Source organism: Phycodurus eques, chromosome 1, assembly GCF_024500275.1.
Source record: "Phycodurus eques isolate BA_2022a chromosome 1, UOR_Pequ_1.1, whole genome shotgun sequence".
In the NCBI taxonomy this organism is placed as follows: domain Eukaryota; kingdom Metazoa; phylum Chordata; class Actinopteri; order Syngnathiformes; family Syngnathidae; genus Phycodurus; species Phycodurus eques.
Genome location: NC_084525.1, coordinates 25,382,016 through 25,399,092, shown reverse-complemented (window position 1 = coordinate 25,399,092; position 17,077 = coordinate 25,382,016). Strand labels below are relative to the sequence as shown.

The 17,077-nt window shown below is 43.5% G+C and overlaps 1 protein-coding gene across 1 annotated transcript in view; it reads right to left on the bottom strand.

The window, feature by feature from the left end:
- cpne5a (copine Va) overlaps window positions 1–17,077 on the bottom strand; it is a 119,891-nt gene that overhangs the window by 86,608 nt on the left and 16,206 nt on the right. The window contains exons 2-3 of the mRNA XM_061695065.1: window positions 12,322–12,362; window positions 7,151–7,197 (exon numbers count right to left, since the gene is read on the bottom strand). Coding sequence (XP_061551049.1) covers window positions 7,151–7,197; window positions 12,322–12,362 — 88 coding nt within the window. The remainder of the gene's footprint in view (window positions 1–7,150; window positions 7,198–12,321; window positions 12,363–17,077) is intronic.

Below are 17,077 nucleotides of genomic sequence, written 5' to 3'. Positions count from 1 at the left end.
GATCTCCCACGTGGCTGCACCCACTGGTGGTGAGCTCCAGGTCGGTTAGAATCACTGGAGATGATAGTGGTGAGTCGTTAAAAGATCTGCCTCACAGTTCGGACGTTCAGGGTTCAAACCTGGGTTCGTTTCCTCCTGTGTGGAGTTTGTGTGTTCTCCCCCATTCTTGTGTGGCTTTTCTCTGGGGGTGCCTTTCATTTTTCAGGTTTTGATTGTCATTTGTTTTTCGAGTTTGTTATGCAAAAACAATACCATGAAATTGTATATGGAGGGCGAAAGGAAGACCTCATTCAAGTTGCAGATGTATTTATTAATGCCAATTTTTGCTGTTATAGTTAACTTGAAATGGGGGCCAAGTGGGACTGTGATCCATCAGACCCATTAGAATGGCGCACTGGTGGAAAAAAAGTGTCCAGCGTGTGATAGTAGGGTAGATGCACAACCACCTACCGTATTCGACAAAACAGGTCAAAGCACTTCCTTCCGGCTCGGATAAATGGCTCTGCCCTAGATCAGGAGACCGGGACAAAGCAGCCATAGGAACTTAAAATGTCTACAATGTCATTTGTTTTACAGAAGATTGTCTTCTAGAGCAACCAAAGATGACAATATCCAACGATGAGGCTTTGTTCAGATCATATCATATTATATCATACTTGTATAAATAAAAGATAAACACGTATTTAACTTTTGTCTAAAGACACCAGCGATAAATAATTTTATTTATGTATATTTTTTTTAGGAAGTTAGGCTTAAAACTATAATTTCATCAACCCGTAGTGATGCTCATTATTGCACCATACACAGCAAGTCAGCTGACCTGTTAAAATCTCCAGTTTCGGGCACGTGATGTTCCACGTATAGCGGGTCGGTACCCACTTTCTAATGACCGGATTTGGACAGTAACCAGTCGAAGGTCATCAGCCAGCAATGTTTCATAATTTTATGTAAGTAAAATAATAAAACATAATACATACATAAAACAGTATCCCTCTCAATCACCAATGACAAGAGTTGGTTAGCTCACTAGTGTAGCGTATATTGGTTTCGATAAAAGCGTAATTAATTTGGAAAAGAAGAAGTCGGGAAGTAAACGCCTGCATTTACTTCCGGTGCAATTCGACGTACGTCGAAGGTTACAATCAAACTATCTTTGCCTCATATAGGGCACAGTGTCTCTTTTTGTATTCCTAAATTTTGGGAAAAGGGATGAAAATTCTCTATCAATCTTGGCACTTCAGAAGGCTTGCTACATTAATACAAATAAAAGTTCTCGATTTCAGCAGTCAAGTGTTTTGGATTCAAACACACAGTAAAGTGTAATTTTAGAGAACATTTTAATGACACTCACAGGGGAGTTTGGGGAAAAATGCACAGGGACTTTACTTCAAAAATTACAGAAAAATGTACGTAAACAACAAGATATAGGGCGAATGACTGAATGTGTAATGTGAGCCTGAAACGAGTTGAACCATAGTGAGGGAGAGTAAAGTTGGGATTCGTGGGAGCTCGCTAACTTAACCCCAAATTATGATGCACCAATTTGTACTTTCTAGTAATCACCGCAGTGTTTTACTCACGATCGTAGATCACCAGGGGCCTCATGTGCAAAAGGTGCGTATGCACAAAAACGTGGCGTCCGTTCTTTTTCACGGCAAAGTTCAGCTCTATCAAGAGTGACATGACCGTGGAAATGTGCGGTGCCTCGCGCCAACTGCATGGGTGTCGTACGCACGTTTCTGCAGCTTTTGGTGCTTTGGTGACACTTAGAGGTGATGCTGGGAAACCGTTCTCATAAATCTGCACACCAGAGACACATGAATAATTAGCACTGATGAACAATTCATGCCTCGCAACATTTTATTTCAACAATGCAATTGAGGCAAGGACTGAGAATTCATTTGTTAACCAGCGTATTTAATGAACCACTGATATTTGTGAGGACACCTATTGATCGAGGCGATCATTTATGCCGCCTATTGCCCTCACAATCGCTTCGTGACTCCAGCACATGCACTGAAAAAAAGAGTCCTTTGAATTTACTTCATTTGAACATGTACATGATTAAATGTCTTCATTGAGCAACTTCACATTCAGAAAAAATATTCAGAAAAAATATTTTTCTTCATTAACTTGCTCAGTTTCCTTTTTTTCTGATCATGCAGAGATCAGCATCTCAGGTGCAGGGTTCATTTAAATATGATTTGCATATTCAAATGTGGGCGTGGACAGGGAGGGGTCGGCTACTCCAACATGTGCGCTCATTTCCACGTTGATTGGAATGTACGAAGGAAATGTGCTTGGAATCATAAGTACGCAGAGTTTCATACATCTGGATATTTTTGTGCTGGAATCGTTTTCTGGAATTGAGCGTACGCCATGTTTTAGGAGGAAATCCACGCAAGTCTTTGTACATGAGGCCCCAGGTCTGGTCTTTTGTAGTTGTCTCAGGAGGAATTGAAGCAGGTTTAGTTGAAGACGAACATGCACAAAAAGTAAAAACAAAAAAGATTCAAAAAGAAAATGTTTGTCCCGTTGGGGTGTGCTTGTAACTTTTCCTGCTGTTTGAACTTGTTGTGGGCCCCACTCTTGCTCTCAACTGTGGGCGTAACTGGTAAGAATGCCAGGAGTAACTTCCTGGGGATCAGATCGAAGCCGCATGGCTGGCTTCGGACAGCGCCGCCGTGGTCAGGGGTCGCTTGTGCCATGTGGTAACACGAAAAAAGAAAAAAAAAAAAAAAAGGAGGGAAAAGGCGGGAGTGGGAGGTTATGGCTGTAGTCAATCACAGTAGCTAACAAGATATTAGCCAGGAAGAGAGAGCGTCAGAGAGCGAGCAGAAGGGATGTTGATGGTTTTTGTGCTAACTGAGGCGGGGGGAAAAAGACCACACCCATCGACTTGGGTTTCCATGTTAAATTTTGTACTATCTACGTGAGCCGTGCCCTAAATACGTGTTGAGACTCAGCATATAAAAAAAACAAACAAACAAGCAAACAAACAAAAAACGATTCCCAAATTTGAAACTGTCTCACGCATAGATCAAGCATATAAAATGATTGTTTAAACTTTAGTCTTGGCAAATCAACTACTTATTGTTCAATAAAACATCATTACTATACTGTTTGGCTTCAAATTAAGAGGAATGGTTCTCAAAGTCTCGTAGCTAGACCTGTAAAATTGACATTAATAACACAGACCTCAAGATACACATTCAGAATATTTATAAAGGTTTGTGGGATTTCTTAATGTCATTTTAGAGTCCACAGGCAGTGTCTCCAATCATCACCAGGGGGTGACAATGTTCCATTGTTCAACAGTCATCAATCACTTCCTTCCCCCAATCATGCTGGGCAAGTCATGAGGAGACCCTCAATCAATTTATGGCTTCAGATGATATAAACAAGGTTTCTTGTGTCTTGTGAAAACAGGCCGGCTGACTGAGGGTCAGGAGGCAGGAATGAAAAGTTTATCAGCTCTTGGGAGTAGCCGTTGACAACTGTGCCATAGTGTGTATTCGCTACACTAGCTCGTGGCTGATGTAAGAAGTCTACATCTCCACTCGGTCCTCGTTGTCAAACATCACGAAGACTGACCTCAGCAGTCACACAATCTCCAAATTAAAGACCTTTGCGCACAAAAAGCCCTCTCCTTGAGCTGTCACCTTATCGTGGGGGAGGGGTTTGTGTGTCCCAATGATCCTAGGAGCTAAGTTGTCTGGGGTTTCACGCCCCTGGTAGGGTCACCCATGGCAAACAGGTCATAGGTGAGGGACCAGACAAAGCACGGCTTCAAAAACCCCTAAGATGAATAAAATAAATGGATATAGGTTTCCCTTGCCCGGATGCGGGTCACAGGGCCCCCCTCTGGAGCCAGGCCTGGAGGCGGGGCAAGAAGGCAAGCACATGGTGGCCAGGCCTGCACCCATGGGGCCCGGCCAGGCACAGCCCGATAGGGTAATCTGGGTCCCACTACCCAGGGGGTCACCACCTGTGGGAGGGGCCATAGGGGTTGGGTGCAGTGTGAGCTGGGCAGTGGCCGAAGGCGGGGACCTTGGCGATCTGTGTCCCAGCTACAGAAGCTGGCGCTAGGGACCTGGAATGTCACCTCTCTGGCTGGGAAGGAGCCCGAGCTGGTGTGCGAGGTTGAGAAGTTCAGACTAGATATAGTCGTGCGCGCCTCCACACACAGCTTGGGCTCTGGTACCAGTCCTCTTGAGAGGGGTTGGACTCTTTTCCACTCTGGAGTTGCCCATGGTGAGAGGCGTCGAGCAGGTCTGGGTATACTTATTGCTTCACGGCTCGGCGCCTGTATGCTGGGGTTCACCTCGGTGGACGAGAGGGTAGCTTCCCTCCGCCTTCGGGTGGGCGGACAGGTCCTGACTGTTATTTGTGCCTATGCATCAAACAGCAGTTCAGAGTACCCAGCCTTTTTGGAGTCCTTGGAGGGGGTGATGGAGTGCTCCATCGTTCTGCTGGGGTACTTCAATGCTCACGTGGGCAATGACAGTGAGACCTGGAACGGCGTGATTGAGAGGAACGGGCCACTCGATCAGAACCCGAGTGGTGTTCTGTTATTAGACTTCTGTGCTCACCATGGTTTGTCCATAACAAACACCATGTTCAAGCATTAGGGTGTCGACTTTGGGGTCGTGTCATTGGACTTGCGGCCGCATGTCTTGGACACTCGGGTGAAGAGAGGGGTGGAGCTGTCAACTGATCCCCACCTGGTGGTGAGTTTGCTCTGATGGTGGGGGAAGATGCTGGTCCGACGTGGCAAGCCCAAACATATTCTGAGGGTCTGCTGGGAACATCTGGCAGAATACCCTGTCAGAAGGAGTTTCCGAGTGGCCGTAAGGTAGTCGGTGCCTGTCGTGGCGGCAATCCCCGAACCCGTTCGTGGACACCAGCGGTGAGGGATGCCATCAAGCTTAAGAAGGAGCCCTATCAGTCCTTTTTATGACTGTGGGACTCCTGAGGCAGCTGATGGGTACCGGCTGTCCAAGCGGAATGCGGCTTTGGTCGCTTAGGCAAAAACCTGGGCGTGGGAGGAGTTTGGTGAGGCCATGGAGAACGACTTTGAGGAAATTCTGGTCCACCATCCGGCGTCTCAGGAGGGGGAAGCAGTGCACCATTAACACTGTGTATAGTGGGATGGGGCGCTGCTGACCTCGATTCGGGTCGTTGTGAATCGGTAGGGAGAATACTTCGAAGACGGCGGGCTCCGCTATCTCTGGGGTTGAGGTCACCTAGGTGGGTAAAAAGCTCCTCGGTGGCAAGGCCCCGGGGTGGATGACATTCGCCCGGAGTTCCTAAAGGCTCTGGATGTTGTAGGGCTGTCCTGGTTGACACGCCTCTGCAACATCACATGGACTTTGGGGACAGTGGCTCTGGATTTGCAGACTTGGGTTGTGGTCCGGAAGGTGTGTTCCAACTACAGGGGGATCACACTCCTCAGCCTCCCTGGTAAGGTCGATTCAGGGGTACTGGAGAGGAGGGTCCGTCAGGAAGTTGAATCTCAGATTCAGGAGGAGCAGTGCTGTTTTCGTCCTGGCTGTAGAACAGTGGACGAGCTCTTCACCCTCGGCAGGGTCCTCGAGGGTGCATGGGAGTTCACCCAACCAGTCTAGATGTGTTTTGTGGACTTGGAGAAGGCGTTCGACAGAGTCCCTCGAAGAGTCATGTGGGGGGTGTTTCTGGAGTAATGGGTACCGAGCCTCCAAATACGGGCTGTTCGGTCCCTGTACGACCGGTGTCAGAGTTTGGTACGCATTGCCGGCAGTAAGTCAGACTCGTTTCCAGTGTGGGTTGGACTCCGCCGAGGCATCCCTTTGTCACCGATTCTGTTAATAACTTTTATGGATAGAATTTCTAGGTGCAGCCGAGGCGTAGAGGGGGTCCGGTTTGGTGGCCTCAGTATTGCATCTCTGCTTTTTGGAGATTATGTGGTTCTGTTGGTTTCATAGAGCCGTGATTTCCAACTCTCACTCCAGCGGTTCGCAGGCAAGTGTGAAGTGGCTGGGATGAGAATCAGCACCTCTAAATCTGAGGTCCTTAGTCGGAAAAGGGTGGAATTCCCTCCCCAGGTCGGGGATGTGATCCATCCCCAAGTGGAGGAGTTCAAATATCTTGGGGTCTTGTTCATGAGTGAGGGGAGAATGGAACGGGAAATCGACAGGCGGATCGGTGCAGCGTCTGCAGTGATGCGGACTTTGTATCAGTCTGTTGTGGTGAAGAAGGAGCTAAGCTGAAAGGCGAAGCTCTCTATTTACCGGTCGATCTACGTTCATACCCTCACCTATGGTCACGAGCTGTGGGTTGTGACCAAAAGAACAAGATCCCGGATAAAAGCGGCCAAAATGAGTTTCCTTCGCAGGGTGTCCAGGCTCTCCCTTAGAGATAGGGTGAGAAGCTCGGTCATCTGGGAGGGGCTCAGAGTAGAGCTGCTGCTTCTCCGCATTGAGAGGAGCCAGATGAGGTGGCTCGGCATCTGTTTAGGATACCTCCTGGACGCCTCCCGGTTAAGGCGTTCCGGCCACGTCCCACCGGGAGCAAACCCCGGTGACGACCCAGGATACGCTGGAAAGACTACGTCTCTCGGCTTGCCTGGGAACGCCTTGGGAACCCCTCGGAAGAGCTGCAGGAAGTGACTGTGGAGAAGGAAGTCTGGGCTTCCCTGCTGAGGGTGCTGCCCCCGCCACGCAACCTCGGATGAGCGGAAGACAATGGATGGATGGATGGATGCTCACAAAAAGCATCTCCCTACCAACTGAGCGTGTTATTAGGACTCAGACCCCTCAGATCTATGAGACAGATTTGCTAGCCACTGGTCCACTGTGCTTCCTCAGGGGAGAACAGAGACTTGAATTATTAATTGGCCTCTTGTTCCATTTGCGATATTGCTTCCTTGTCCTTTTTTTTGACGGAGATAATGATGACTTCAATTTGACCACTGGGTCTAATTGGTGCCCAATGGTCAACAGCCTGGGGGGTTCACGGGAGATTGTTATACTGATACAGATGCCACAATCTTTGCAAAGTGATTAGCATTGTAAACAAGTACATGTATGTCATATAGAGGTGACTCGAGTGGAGTGAGACTGGCATGGGTGGGCTGGGGTAGAGATTGGCATGGGTGGGCAGGGGTTCTTACCTCTCGCCACTGTTTGCACTCCACACCCTGTGTGTACAACACCACCACTGTGGAGAGACAAGAAACCACAACAGATCAAATAAACTGTGTTCCATCTCAAATGTTATATACACTATTACATATTACTAGTAAATAGTCACACTTGCAAGATGTCTGTCTCCGAACTGTACTGAAATATAATACTTCTGAGATTGTTTTCAAACAAAAACCATGGTAGAATTATTAAGGACGACCACATTTAATCCAGTCATGACCTTTAATAAGACAGCAATCCACAAACATCGTGCATTTTCATTGATGCTTTGTAATTTTTCAAAAATCAAAGAGATTTATGTTGGCCTAATGATCTAAATTCGGTTTACTCAATTTATGGCCCTAAATAAACTAAAAACAAATAAAGTTGCAAGCAGGAACCCCATTTTCATGGCCAATCCTCCAAATGATCAAATCCATCAATCAAACTTTGATGCCATGCTCTACCGATATTAGATGGCAGAGCACCTACCTCTCTCTACCTCTCAGACAACTTCTATGTCTATTAAGAAAAGAGTACATAATGAGAGTACTGCCACTTAGTTTATGGAGACCATAGCTGTGCCACAAACTGTGAATGCTTAGACAGTTGATGAACCTTTGGAAAATGTCACCTCGAAAATCTCAAATGTCATGAATGCTGTCGCTCCTATTAAAACTAAGACAATCTTGAGGGGACCTAGAACACTGGGGAGGAGCACGATGGTAAAGACCTCTAAATCAAAGCGTAGGAAACCAGAACGTAAGTGTAGAATAATTAAACTCCAAATTGACTATGACCTCTACAGACAAAGTCTTTGTAATTCTAACCTAGAGTTAGTCAGGGCTAGACACTTTTCTGAAATCATCAGTAAGAACATCAACAATACACGCACTCGGTTTTCTGTTTGCTGTGGTTGACAAGCTCACAAGCCCCCTGAATCAGATAGCTCCAGAATGCCTAACAGCAGATAAATGCAATGAATGTGCTTGTTATTTTAGTGGAAAAAATACAATCCATCAGGTTAAAAATCAGCACAAATCAGCAAAATTATTAAATGATACTATTACCATGTCAAAATTTGATACAGTTGACCAAAAAACTGAAGCTTTAGAATAGATTTTAAAGTTCTGCTACTGGTCTATTAAATCACTAAATAGTTTAGGTCCTGAATACATTAAAGAAATGCTAATGGAATATAAACCCAGCTCTGAGATTGACAGACTCAGGTCAAATAGTGACGCACAGAGTCCAAAGCAAACCTGGCGAAGCAGCATTTAGCTATTATACTGCACACAAATGGAATAAATTCCCAACAGAAGTGACATCAGCCCCAATTGTGCATGTTTTTAAGCCAAGGTAAAAATCTCTTCTTTTTTTCTCATGCTTTTTAGAGCATTTCCTCTTTTAAATGATATTTCTTGCGCTGTACGCTGCTTCATTGAACTTTTATTTCCCCCCCTCTTTGTTTTAAATGTTTATAAGCTGTTTTTTTTTTTTACTTTTTTAAATAAATGTTTTTGATCATGTAAAGCACATCGAGTTACCTTGTGTATCAAATGCGCAATATGAATAAATTTGCTTTGTTTTGCCTTCAAGTATAAGGGCAGAATTCCTGTTCAATTTTCCTCAGACCTTTCTTGCGTCCTGTTTTTCTAACCTTTTCTAACTTTCCAAGCGACAAACAAGCTTTTTGATTGTCAAACTTTGACCTCATCCTCTGACAACATTAGATGGTGTAGGCAAAAAAATTGGGGATGAACAAGTACCGAAGTACCAAAAGGCGGACTACACCCTGAATCGGTCGCCAGTTAGTCGCAGGGCACAAGAGCGGAAGATCTTTATTCAAAATCATTTGTCATTGTGGTAATTGAAATTATCCATCCATCATCTTCCACTTATCTCACATGCAGTGATTTCTCCAGATTCTCTGAACCTTTTGATGACATTATGGACCGTAGAGGATGAAATCCCTAAATTCCTTGCAATTGTACGTTGAGGAACATTGTTCTTGAAGTGTTCGACTATTTTCTCACACACTTGTTCACAAAGAGGTGAACGTCGCCCCATCTTTGCTTGTGAATGACTGAGCAATTCAGGGAAGCTCCTTTTAGACCCAATCATGGCACCCACCTGTTCCAAATTAGCCTGTTCATCTGTGGGATGTTCCAAACTGGTGTTTGATGAGCATTCCTCAACTTTCTCAGTCTTTTTTGCCACCTGGCCCAGCTTTTTTGGAACGTGTTGCAGCCATAAAATTCCAAGTTAATGATTCTTTGCTAAAAACAATACATTTTATCAGTTTGAACATTAAATACCTTGTCTTTGTTGTGTATTCAATTAAATATAGGTTGAACATGATTTGCAAATCATTGTATTCTGTTTTTATTTCTGTTTAACGTCCAAACTGTGTTGGAATTGGGGTTGTAAATCCATATGGTTTAATATGATGTTGGTCTACCCTTTGTAGCTGTAAGAGCAACTCTTGTGGAAAGCCTTTGAACAAGGTTTAGGAGTGAGTTTATGGGAATTTTTGCCCATTCTTCCAGGAGCATCTTTGTGAAGTCACACACTGATGTTGGACAAGAAGGCCTGGCTCATTGTCCACTCAAAATCAATCCAATCCAATCTCAGGAGCTAGAATTTTGTACATTTCCAACTTTATGGGACCATTTTCAAGATGGCTCCTTCCTGTTCCAACATGCCTGTGCATCAGTGTACAAATCAAGGTTCAGAAAGACGGATGAGAGAGTTTGCTGTGGATGAATTCGACTGCCCAGCACAATCCTGACCTCAACCCTATCGAGCACTTTTGGATGAATTAGAGTGGCGACTGAGAGTCAAGCCTTCACGTCCAACATCAGTGTTTAATCTTACAAATCTGCTTCTGGCAAAATGGTCATAAATTCCCATAAAAACACTCCTAAACATTGTGGAAAGCATTTCCAGAAGAGTTTAAGATGTTATGATTGAAGAGGGTGGGCCGATGTCATATTAAACCCGATGGATTAAGAATAGGATGTCAAGGCAGGCGAGTGAATACTTTTGTCAATATAGTGTACTGTATTTTAACGCCATAATGCCGAACCTAATCCCAACAGTGAACAGAAATCAATCATCTCGATCAAGCCCACTTTTCTTCCTTTTTGCAGACATTCTTTATTAATTACCTTGACACACCTGATGTAGTGGCACATCTGATGACGCCGCAATGAATCAAAGTCACATGAAAGGAGCGAGCAAGCTTGCTTCAAGGCCACCTGCATCCACAACTAAAGGTGTGTAATTAAAAAAAATGTTTTACAGTACGATTTCCTGTCTTCCTATTCGATTTTACAACCTCAAATGAAGCTGAGGAGGGTTGAACGCAACGTCGCTGAATACAAAGTAGGCCGATTGTCAGATCCTCAGCACCGGCGTGTTTACACAAAGGGCTTGAACCTCCTTCAGATTATGTAAAACATCACCCTTGATTTGTGTCTTACTGTTAGGATTCCCGGAAATGCAGTCAGAGCGCTTTTTCCCCCCGAATAAGTTTAGATAAGACAGACTGCATTACAGACTGCATTACAAATTACTTTATATGAGTTGCGTGTTCAGACTGAGTTTCAAAATGAGTTTGGATCAGAGTGAGATTCTAATGGGTTTAGATCAAAGTTTAGACTTTCAAATTAGTTTGGATTAGGTTTACACTAAGGGCTCTATTTTCGTACACAGTGCATCTGCTGGTGTATCCTGATTTTCATGCAAGCATAAGGCTCGCTGACCGGTCTGTGACAAGCTGGGCATTCTGGCACAGCGAGGTTGTGTTCTTGGAGATGTGCCCGACAGAGGGGTAATTTGGCGACAGAAAGTCTGTCTAAACTTATGCCAGCTCAGACCACTTTAACTGCTGGTCTAATGTGATTTTGGTGAATTTGATCGGGGCACAGACAGACAGATACTGAGGTCCGCAGAAATATTTAGCTTGAGTGGTTATCACCAACTCATTCTGTATTTAACGAGGGTACCCGTACACATTGTCTGTTACCACACCATGGCCAGAGAAGTGACAATGCTCCCCATATGCACAGATTTCTGCGATTACGCATCGTCCTCTTCCACACAGAGACGTCTTCGTCGAGAATGTTATTGCACTACATTTAAAGGAGAGGAGATGCTTTGATTGGCGGCTAATGCAGTCTGCTGTAAATACCCCCAGAGTGGCGCAGCCCGCCCACTGTCTGATCCGTCGGGTTGAGCTGGTCTACAAAATTACTAACACCTGTCTAACCTGCACCTGGCGCACAGTTGTGCTTCCCACCACGCTGGATTTACTCCAGTCTCGAAAATAAGTCCCTGAGTGTCAAATGAGTTTGGATCAGGTCTGGACTGAGTTTCAAATGAGTTTAGATAAGATTTAGACTGAGTTTCGAATGAGTTTAGATCAGCGTTTGACAGAGTTTCAAATGAGTTTATATCAGGCTCAGACTGACTTTCAAATGAGTCTGGATTAGGTTTAGACTGAGTTTCACATAAGATTATATAAGGTTTAGACTGTTTTGAATGAGTTTAAATCAGGTTTACACCATCCATCCATCCATCCATTTTCTGAGCCGCTTATCCTCACTCGGGTTGCGGGCATGCTGGAGCCTATCCCAGCTGTCATCGGGCAGGAGGCGGGGTACACCCTGAACTGGTTGCCAGCCAATCGCAGGGCACATACAAACAAACAACCATTCGCACTCACAGTCACACCTACGGGCAATTTAGAGTCTCCAATTTATGCATGTTTTTGGGATGTGGGAGGAAACCCACGCAGGCACGGGGAGAACATGCAAACTCCACACAGTCGGGGCCGGGGATTGAACCCAGGTCCTCAGAACTGTGAGGCTGACGCTCTAACCAGTCGACCACCGTGCCGCCGGTTTACACCATTTCAAACAAATTTTCATTAGGTTTAGACTGTGTTTCAAATGACTTTAGATTAGCATTAGACCGTATTTTATTGTGCAAATGATATGCCAATATTATCGAAGGAACACTTTGAAACAGCAACAACGACAATCAAAGTGAAGCTCAGCAAAAATTAGACTTGCGCATGAGGGACCATGAAATGTCTGGTCAAGGAACAAAAGATAAACTGCAATTAGCATTTAAAACAAAAAAAATAACTTACGTGGGTCGGATTTGGAAAAGGTGTCTCTGTCCAAGAGATTTCTGCAAGAGAAGAAGAGATAAAGTTTAAATTGCTGTTCACGCCACCGCTTGACATGCTAATGCTAATATCAATAGCATGCCATATGACAACATGAAGGCTTTTTTCCTGTCAGGTTTTTACTCACATATTTTTTATATTTTATATTTTTATATTGTGTCAGAGGCTTGGTCCCACCTCCTGGCAAACAGCGTCAGTTCAAGCTAATTGTGTGTGTGCGTGTGTGTGTGTGTTTTACCTAAAGAGATCTAAAATGATACAGTTACAACAGGACACATTGTCATTCACTCTCAGGGACTCTTGTTATCGCCTCCACAACATAATATCCAGTTCTCAGTGAGGGCTTTTAAGCAGAGCTGTACCAATAGATAGATTGCTAGCACCTTGTAACAATCCTCATCCCTCTCATGACCGGCGAGAATTCAATGAATAGAGATGAGATTTCCGGACAGAATCCAACCAAGCAACAGGGTGCCATTGCCGTGATTGTCATTCCGAATTCCTCTGCCACAGGAACATGTGCGGTGCTAACAGAAACAGCTTTGTGAGGTATTAGCCTCGGGATGACCTGACTCCTGTTGGAATTTTGTGATCATCATTATCATTGGGAGATAAAAAAAGGCAAATCCCTGACCGACTATTTTTCTGTGTATTAGCTTGTCATCCATTGCCCTCCACAGTTAGCGCCTCCAACACTTTGGCCTGAAAAAACAGCCAAAACTGGTGTGGTCGCTTTTACAACACTACTTAAAACGTCTGAACTTTTTGGGGAACATTTATTTCCAACAAGCAGTCCAAAAATTCCCAAACAAAGACAAAATTGAGAAGATACTGTAAATATCCCAAACGGAAACACTATGAAATACTAGTCTGAAAATGAGCAGGAAGAAGTAAAAGGTTATTTAAATCCTACCACTTTACCCTTACGTAAGACAACTTATTCATCGAGAAGTGCAAATTGATAGCATAGATACATACAATAATTTATACATACAGTAAATATCAACATGAATCCCTATACACATACAGTGCCGAGAAAAAGTATTTGGCCCCTTCGCAAATTCTTTTTTGCATATTTTCCACACTTTAATGTTTAGGATCATCAAACAAGTGTAGTTATCAAACAAAGAAATAAATTAAAAAATTGGAATGAAGGAAGGGGAAAAAATATTCAAAGCTACCTGGCTCTCTTTGAAAAAGTAATTGCCCCACTTGTTAAATCATGAATTACTGTGGCTAATCATTTTTTCTTGGGAAGCCAATTTTCACTGACCACACACACACGCCTAATTCCCTCCACACCTGTTCAGTCCATAAATCACTTCAGTAGAACCTCGCTGACAAAATCGAGTTGGAAAACATTTTAAAAAGCTCCAACAAAGTGCCACAATCCAAAGAAATTCAAGAACAGATAAAGTAATTGACATCTATCAGTCTGGAAAGGGTTACAAAGCCATTTCCTTGTGTGTTTTGGACATACTTGGCAAATAAAGATGATTCTGATTGTGATTTCCAAAGCATTAGGAATCCATCAAACCACAGTGAGAGCCATTATCCACAAAGGGACAACAGATGGCACAGTGGGGAACCTTTGCAGGTGTGGCCCGACTACAAAAATTACCCCAAAAGCACAGAGACGACTCATCCAGGTTGTCACAAAGGAACCCAGGCCAACATCTAAAGAACTGCAGCCCCCCCTTGCCTTATTTAAGGTCAGTGTTCATGACTCAACAATAATGGCGAGACTTGGCAAAAATGGCATCCATGGCAGAGTTCTAAGGACAACACCACTGCTAACCAAAAAGAACATAAAGGCTTGTCTTACTTTTGCACAGAAAAATAAATAAATAACTAATAAAAATTTTAAAAAGCACTGAAGCCCCCCCCTAAAATAGGCCTAACGATGCCACTGGATTGCTTTGCCAGTCAATTTCAGGGCTGATACAGACAAAGAAATACTCCCACTCACATTCACACATCTGGTCAATTTCTTCAAGTAGACTCTTCAATGAAGCCCTCTGGGTGGGACCAAGTGATATACTGTACTGTAAACAATCACATCTAATTATAAGATACGTTAGCTTTTTTTGTCTTTGAACAGGATTTGCCCAAAACAATGTCCAGCAGGGGCTTAAACTGGTGCATGATTTCATTGCACTATTGCTGTAGTTTTAAGCCTGGTACACACAACAATTTTTCCACTCTTAAAATATTGTTTTATCTGCTACAGTCCCCACACATAAAGATAAAAAAGCAGCCATTCAAGAGTTTTGGGTGTCATGTGTGTGGTGTGCTCTGAGAAACTCAACACACACCACACACATCAAGAGTCTGTTTCACCGCAGATCTTGAAATCTCACGTGATCACACATAGTTTCACAAAATCAAAGAAGATGAAACAATTCTGGGTATGCGCTGATATTTTCCAAACGTTCACGAACGTTGGCGGAGCCAAGAGCCTTGTGAAATGGCGACGTTCTCAAAAAATGACGTGCTCTGAAAAATACTTCTTGCCATCTGGGGAACCCACTTTTGCACATAAAATGACATAGGGTAAGATATTTTTGTTTTCATTTACAGGTCCTTTTCGTGTTTGTCACTCTTGAGTGCTTCTCTGATTGGCTACATCTCGTTCCACGTCACCATTCTCGGGCATCATGATTCGGGAGAAGTCGGCATTTCCCACACACATGAAGAGTCTTGGTCGTAAATATTGAACACGTTCATTATTTAAGATTGTTGGCCCCGAACTGTTTCGGACCTTGAAATCGTCACAAATCCACTCTTAACACACGTCAGACCTTAGGACAATATTACATACATATACATATATATATACACACACACATATATATATATATATATATATATATATATATATATATATATATATATATATACACACATATGTGTTTTAGGTTACACAACCATGTGTGTGTTTTAGGTTAACCACGTCATTTGCTCCCATGCATTGGAAATTAACCTGCCACGATCATCTCTGGCAAAAATGAAAGCAAGCTTCGTTATTTCATCCACTGTTACATCATATATGATGAATATAGTTACTAAGTATTGTTGTAAAACGCAACATATATATACTTTTTTTATGGAGTGGCAGCCCCTGAGAATTATTCGCTTAAATCCTGGAAATCCCGTGTTGCCGTTCCTTTGAGTTAAGTGAGTGGGTAGCAACCACGAAGTGGGCAAGTTCTTGAATATTAATTGACAAAACTACATCACAATGTTAGCGATTTCAAATCTAGCTATTTTGCAAGCCTTATGCCGTTTATTGACTTTTGCATTCAATCAACAAACCGCACAGATGTCAAACTTAAATCATATCACAAACTCATTTTGACCTGTTACTGTATGCATATAACAGAGGAAGAAAAAAAAAAAAAGGATTCTGGTGGAAACATTAGATTAGTGCCTCAATGGTCAGTACTTGGGTTTTTAAAACAAAGTTTTCAGTCCTACTAAATCCTGTACTTCCCCACCATTCGAGCTAACTTACATCATTCACATTTTTGCTAAATTAAAGAATGGCCTTGGGGCGAAGAGAAATCTTTGTAAAAGAATGTGCACTTGTAATGGCTCAGCTGACCTCCGCCAGGTCTCTACTATCCGTTTGTTGGTCCGTCCATGCCATTTACTTTGATTGCTCCCAAGCTGCTCGAGGCGATGTTGGACAAAGAAGGTACATTGCTGAGAGACCGCTAAGTGAATGGAGATGCAGTGTCTTTGCTCACTTGAAAAAGAAAAAGATGGCCGCGGGGTAGAGGAGAAAGCTAAGTAAAGGAAGCCTGCAAATGCAAACCCTCCCTCAGGCTTTCCTGTTGTCGCTAATGTCATACGGGAACTTTCCAACTCTCTCCACCGCTGCCTCAGACTTCACTTTCAAGTCCCTCGTTTGTCCTTCCGAGAACCAATGAGGCAGTAGATCGTACTGGAAGTAATCTTTTGAAAATTGGAAGCCATTACTCTCCAAGAAAATAGTTTGGGATTAGGAGATGACACATTACTGAAGCTTCAGGTTTCTCAGTTACTTAGCAGCCACATGGCCCAAGGACATGCTAAGCTAACATTATGTGATGCACTATAGCGTAATGTTGTCACACTCGAGACATGTCTCGAGACCACATTTGGAAGGTCTTGTTCTTTTCTCGGACTCGTCGCCCAAAAGTCTTACTCTTGTCAAGACCATTCGAGACCAGCGCTGATCTGTTATTCTTTAATTTCATTAATAAGAAAATAAGGAGAATCACTTGCTAAAACAACAAATACCTTAAATTCATGTGTTACTACTTCACACACACACATAATCAGAAGTCAGCCCTTGGTCGTCATGGTAATAAAAGCTGTACTTGTAATTGAGAAATGGGTCAACCAAGTCAGTGTAGCAAGTTAGCTTCTGCTAAGAGCCACATACTTGAATACTTAACTGTGTATAGTTGTCCATGTGGGGATGGGGTGGTATTTGCCGTTATGCACAGATCTGCTACACTTGTGATGGTACCACTAGTGGTAACTGAGTCAATGCCCAAGTACAGTTCAGTTGTATTCAACTTAAAACAAGTTCAATACATTCGCATTCCATCTTCGAGAACTGCTTGTTTTTAAACATTTATTTAGGCACAATTGTATTTACCTTGGCACGGTGACCGACTGGTTAGAGCGTCTGCCTCACAGTTCTGAGGTCCGGGGTTCAATCCCCGAC